General features: G+C 41.4%; 1 protein-coding gene across 1 annotated transcript in view; it reads right to left on the minus strand.

Annotated features, from left to right (window-relative positions):
- Positions 1-6,899, minus strand: part of RCL1 (RNA terminal phosphate cyclase like 1) — a 29,871-nt gene that overhangs the window by 21,180 nt on the left and 1,792 nt on the right. The window contains exons 2-3 of the mRNA XM_029959040.1: positions 5,085-5,156; positions 4,127-4,302 (exon numbers count right to left, since the gene is read on the minus strand). Coding sequence (XP_029814900.1) covers positions 4,127-4,302; positions 5,085-5,156 — 248 coding nt within the window. The remainder of the gene's footprint in view (positions 1-4,126; positions 4,303-5,084; positions 5,157-6,899) is intronic.

Below are 6,899 nucleotides of genomic sequence, written 5' to 3' on the forward strand. Positions count from 1 at the left end.
CTCAGACAATAATAATACTGTGCAATATTATCACAATATGTGATAATACACACAATAACATATGCAATATTATTAGTAATAATAGCACCACAGTCCCACTTCGAACAAGTGCACGCTACCCTGTATTTCAGTTACTACAGTACTCTGTTGGACTGGTACCAGATGTCAAAGAGCTTTCCATTGCACCCTGTTGGAGGGCTATTTAATGTATATAAACAAATACTAATGTAAACATACACTCTATACTCCAAGAACTCAGCCTGACCTGTGCCTCACTGAACTTAGCTGAAGTTTTTTCTTCCACAAGTTGTCCTTGGAAACATCCTTCCTCTCACCTTGACCATTTCTACTCTACCCACAGCAGGAGATCTGCCATATTCTGACATGGAGGTCTCTGGCAAAGAGGAATCTCAAACCAGACAGCAATCACATCCCACAAATACTTCTGAGGCTGTGTGAGCTGCGAGCTCAGTGCTGAGAATGGATTTCAGAAAGCCCTGCAAGTCAGCCTACCTGCTCACTGCTCCCATGAGGGAAAGGTCCCACTCCTCTGGCTCCACGCACATTCCTGCTACTTACTTATCCATGAGGATGCCTCCATGAGAAAATGCAGGAGGTACAGCTCTCTGTCATTTTGCCAGTTAGTTGAACTGGCTTAGGGAAGGCTGTGAGAAGTGTCCAGGGTATTAAGAATACACAGGACTGTATGGCTCTTAGGAGCAGGAGACATAGAGGGAGCATGGGCTCCTGTTTGCCACCTTCTCTGTTCAAGCACAAATGGGGTGCTATAGGATCATGGGTGTGCATATGTGTGTGTATGTACATACATATTTTCCACAAGCATACATGAATTTGTAGATTTATCTGCAAATGACAGATATTCAATACACTCACATAAGGATACACTCTGCAGAATTCACCTAGCTCCAAAATAACGACACCTTTACAAAACATTATATCCCTTTTACAAATAAACAAAAATCCTCCAAAGCATGCCTTGAGTGCACACCTTGTTTATCATACCTATGTGGTGGGCAGACCCTGGCTGAATGCCAGGTGGCCACCAAAGCTGCTCTATCACTTCCCCTCCTCAGCCGGACAGGGGCAACAAAATATAATGAAAGGCTCATGAGTTAAGGACAGGGAGTTTAAAAAAAAAAAAAGAGGAGGAAAAGTAACTTTTAGGATCCCTTAGCTAGTGCAAAGCTGAAAAAAAACCCAACAAAACTGACTTGACTCAAGGAAATGAACTGAATTTATTGCCAATCAAGTCAGAGTAGGGTAATGAAAAATAAACCCAAATTTTAAAAACACCTTAATCCAAATCCTCTTCTTTCTGAACTTAACTTTACTCCTGATTCTTTACCTCCTCCCCTTCAGCAGCACTAAGGGGCAGGGAATAAGGATTGCAGTCAATCCATCACACGTTATCTCTGCTGCCATTTTCTCTGCTGCGGGAGGGCTCCTCACACTCTTTCCCTGCACTAGTGTGGGATCCTTCCCATGGGAGACAGTCCACCATGAACTTTTCCAACATGGGTCCTTCCCACTGGCTACGGTTCCTCATGAACCACTCCAGTGTGGGTCTCTCAGGGGGTCACACACCCTGTCAGCAAACCTGCTCCAGTGTGGGCTCCTCTCTCCATGGGGATCCACAGATCCTGCCAGGATGCTGCTCCAGTACAGGCTTCCCATGGGGTGACAGCCTCATTCATGCATCCACCTGCTCCAGCGTGGGGTCCTGCACAGGCTGCAGGTGGATATCTGAACTCCTGCTGACCTCCAGGGACTGCAGGGGGACAGCTGCTTCAACATGGCCTTCATCATGGGTTGCAGGAGAATCTCTGCTCCAGCGCATGAGGTTCCTGCTCTCCTTCTTCACTGACCTTGGTGTGTGCAGGTCTGTTCCTCTCACGTACTTCCACTCCTCTTTCCAGCTGCAGGTTACTCCACAGTTCCCCCCACCCTCCGCTTCCCCCTTAAACATGTTTATCCCAGCAGCGCTACCACCGAGGCTGATGGGCTCAGCCTTGGCCAGCAGTGGGTCTGTCTTGGAGCCAGCTGGCACAGGCTTCTGGCAGCTTCTTACAGGAACCACCCCTTTAGCACCCCACCACCAAAACCTGGCCATGCAAACTTACTAATCTGAGATTGAGAGGTTCTTACATCAAGAGCCCATTTTAAACTCTCATTGGTTTTCACATTGGTTTGCCTTTCCACCTTCTCCATGGAAAGTCAGAAAGCGTACAGATGGATAGGCAAATTTAAGCATCCCTTTTTGGACAAGCATAGGTAGTAATTGTTCACTCAGTTTATAAACATCCTCTGTCTACCGAAAAATAAAAGCCCAAATCAATTTAAAACCAAGCTTCCATTTACATAAGCACATAAATCAATTAGGGTAGCATTTAAATTTGTGCTTTTAGTCTCAGCAGCCTGCAGATCCGTATGCTATACAAAACAACTTGTAAAGCTCCTTTAAGTAGTTTATTGGCATCAGGTTTAGTGTTTACTTAGGCAAGTTAAACAGACATAAACCATGTTTAAACCAATTTCAGGAATTGGTATTCAGTTATTACCACTGAAAAAGTTACTAAGTGTGAGCTGAGTCACAGTAACCGAAGTTGTGACTGTGTTAGCTGTCACTAACAACTACTGTGCAGTTGCTACTATGACGCATGGAATTTAAGATGTAACTCTTTAGCATGAATTTTATTTACATTTAGTGTCAGAAAGGTCAGCTGATGTATGCCAACAGGCATGCGTCTGAGCTCTGGCAAGGGCAAGCCCCCTTCAAGCGCAAACTTAACTGGCTTAAATTCTTGCACTCTTTTCAACTAAAATTGTTTAATCTCAGGCCCACGTGACTGATGCTTAAAAAGAGCTAATTTCCAGAATCAAGACTTGGTTGCTTAGATGACTGTCCAAACTTACTTAAAAGCAATATCAACAGTGGACTGTTCTTCATCTCCAGATTACGCAAGAATTTCTCCATTGTGATTAAATAGACACAGTCAACAAAAAAAGACTTTGATTCTTATTACTTACCAGTTATATTAAGGACTTTTAAACAGAATGACTGAAAACTTAGCAAAACATGCTTCCCCTTTTTTTTCATAGTGCTGTGTACAACCCACTTTGATCATCCTTTGACTTATGTGGATGTCTCTCATAGCCACAGGTGAGAAAGCAAGATTCTTAAATGACAAGAAAAGCACAGCTGAAAAGTCATAAATACTAGCATGACTTAGAGGCTCATCTAATATCTGCAGTTACACTTCACAGTATTTGTATTTATTTAAACTCACTAAATTTTCAGATTACAACGTTTCCCTAATCTACTAGGAGGAAAATAGTCTCCAATCACCATTCAAAAAGTAAACAGAAGTGCTGTTCCCCAAAAGCAAAGGCTTATGTATGGGATTTTTTGGAAAAAAAACCCAAACCATAACCACTAATCACTACTTCAATGTTTTAATCCCATGTCACCCATAGTTCATTTTTGTAACAACACTGTTACAAAACAAAGAACTGCAAATCAGCAGTAAGAGAAATCAAAGGAAGCATTTCATAGTTATTTGATCTACCAAACCTGCTAGCATCTTTCTGAAGAATCAGTCATTACATATTTTTGCTACTTTAATTTTGTAATTGCCATGTGACTTCTATTCCTAACAGAAAGAAGGCTTCACAGCAGATTTGTATAACTATGTACGGAATCCAACAGAAGAGAAAGATTCCTTCCTTTTCACATTCAAATTTTAAAGACAATTTCCTCTTTATACAGTAAACACATGTGTTGGGTAGGAGAAATAATCCCCCTAAATTCTAAGAGAAGAGGAGAACCAAACCTCTGGCAGGGTCTCACAGTGCATTTAAAAGGAGTTTGCAGGGGAGAAGACAGAAGCACTACAGAATTGAAAGTCAAAAGGTGGATTCTAAACTGCAGTTTGGAGTGTGATGTGGAGAGGCAACAGTTTAGCAGATGTTTGTTTGATTCAGAGAGTTTGCTGGTAAATACAGCAACACTGTATACTTCTGGATGTTTTAGACACTCCTCCCTAATATTTTTTTTGGGGGGGGGTGGGGAATTATCCTCCTCTGGTACTTAAACTGTATTACTTACCGAAGGGTCTACTTGATCATTTGTTACTCCCCTCAAGACAATCTTCAGTGGATGCTTCATGAAGGGTGCCAAGCACAGCAGACTTTCCAAATAGTAACCAATGCCACGACTGGGGCTGCAGTCATGTTCCAACGAGCCTCCGTACAGAAGACCAGGCTGATAATACAAAGTAGTACCTGGGGAAGATGCCAGGGGAGTAAGCCAAATGAGGGTACTGTAAGAGCATTGGCCATTACTACAACACAAACATACTTTGCAACAATGTATACGGGCAAATTGGAGGCAAAAGAATTTATGCAGTTAGTAAATGGGTCAATGCACACCAGTGTCTGTCTGCCCTGCAAGTAATTTCTCCTCCTTTTCCCCTCCCCCACAAAACTAAGGATCTCTTAGTAATTTCCAAGCAATAATTATCCTCCACAGAAGCTAAATCTTCATCAGTTCATCAGGTCATTGATGCCTTGGCATATCTGGTGGTAATTCATCTGCCTTACTGATCAACCACAATTCTTAAAATCCTTTAAAAATAAGAAAACTCCAAACCAGATGAAATTGTTATATAGGGAGCTTCTCACTCTAATCAAACCCTTTTCCAAGCATGAATAAGCAAGCACTCTTGCTCAGAAGTTTGTCTTTGTAGAGGGTAAACCTTGCCTCCAACAAAAATCAATTCTGGTTCAGAGGAACCTTCCCCCACTAGGAAATACTACATATCCAACAACATACTGATTTCAGTTCTTGGGCAATACAGTTTCTTTAGTTCTCCACTATATGGTGGAACGCTGATCTTCTTGCATGCAACCAATTACTACAAAACTTCTCAGCTTGGTTATTTCTGATCTGCTCAGTCAATTATATCTGAACACCTACCTCTGTCAAGACAAAACTCTGATTCCGCTGCAGAAACTGATAAAGCCTGGAAGACCAAAACCGAGGAAGCAGAGAAAACAGGGCTTACCTGTTTGGTTTATTTCAATCCGAGAGCCATTGGTCACTTTGTCAATCAAGCGAATAAAACTTGCTTCAAAATCTAAGGAGTAAAACATAGAGAGAGTTTTAAAGTTTCCTGAAGTTCAACACCATACTTTTTACCCTTTCCTGCCTTTCACAGCTGTAAGGATACCCTCACTCTTCAAGTTGTGGTATAATTCTAGCACATGAGAAAAGGCAATTAACTGTAAAAACAGAGATGTTAATTTGAGCCTCCATGCTCATAGGCATCTCAAATCAGTTGAGATGGCCTCAGATGTGGCAGTTGAGACTAGTCACACTCCTCTCCCTGGCACGCAGCACATGATACAACTGGTAACTTCTGACCACAGTGGCCTGAGAGATCAGTCCGGATAAAACTTTTGACAACTTACATTTTGCTCAGTGCAAAGCAAAACATACAACTCATAATAAACAGGATCCTGCACATTGAAGCATGACAAGTTAGTAACAGCTTCACATCATTCTGTGTTAAAGTGTTAACTTAAAAGCAGGGGTCATTCACATGTGAAGTGCTGCTGCTGCACAGCTGTTCTCTTGCTTGTGGGGACTCCAGCTCAAGAGACATGGGAAAGGACAACTAAATTTAACCCAAAACAAAACCACCTCCCCCTCCAACCAACTAAAACCAAAAATGAAACAAAACAAACCCAAAACAACACAACAACAACAACAACAAGCAACCAAAAGAAACCACCTCAGGATGAATAGTATTCTAGTACTTAGGTATCCCAACATGGTACAGATTCAATATCAAGGAAGACACATGAACATATACAGTATTCAAAGCACAAGCAGTTTAAAGGACCAACAGAACCTGTATAGTTGTAGGTAGACTGCAGAACTTCCTTAGCAATAACCCTGTGTTACTTCTTAAACAGTAATCGGACTTTTTTTTCTACGGATGCTTCTAACATACAATAGCAGAAATTACATTGTCAATATTTCCATAACATTATTGATGTCCCAGTCACACAATACTGGTTCTGCTCTCTGTTTTGACAGTTTCTAAACTTTATGACAGTTTATATGTTTATAAAGTTTATGACAGCACTGGGGCTTCTTCCAGTGCAAGAGTGCATCCTTGTGAGCTCATTTCAGTCTTGGAGAACATGTGCAGAAGAGTTCTTTTTACCAATGTTCCAGTCATGAAAAGCAAAAAGAACTGCATGTTGAATCACCAGCACAGATCACGGTTTGTTGTTATTATTTTTCTGTTAGTCATAGTTTACACTTTAACTCATACTTGAAAAAGGCAATTCAAACACCTTTTAAAAAAATATAGCAAACCTACAAACTTCATCACTGTATGGTGATAAAAAATATTTTGGGTCATGGTAAATGTTAAGTCAAGTACACAAGAATGCTTTGACGGTTTCTGAGGAGAATTTCTACCTATAATCTGAAGCCTGCTCAGGAGGCAGAGTAGCATCTATCCCTGTTCTCAACTTCACAGCAGGGGTCCTTGCCCCAAAAAATAACACTACAATAATGTTTTTTCCTCAATCTCTATCCTATTGTCTTCTTACTTTGGTTTACAATGGAATTCACCCCGGGATGCCAAAGGTCTTGTACAGGAATGAAGAAGGAATTCCCTAAGAAAGGTTTCCCTCAAAGGAGTCTGCAGTCTTGGAAGCTTTCAGAAATGAAAAGTAAATGGATTCCACCTCTTTCACCTTTATTGTTTGGACAAACCCTAATAAAAATCAAAGCACAACACAAGACCCATTAACACTGCGGGAACGCGGGCTCCCACAAACAGATGGAGCACACGGCACTTGGG

This window comes from Manacus vitellinus, unplaced genomic scaffold (assembly GCF_001715985.3).
Source record: "Manacus vitellinus isolate BGI_N305 unplaced genomic scaffold, ASM171598v3 scaffold_18_pilon, whole genome shotgun sequence".
Lineage (NCBI taxonomy): Eukaryota > Metazoa > Chordata > Aves > Passeriformes > Pipridae > Manacus > Manacus vitellinus.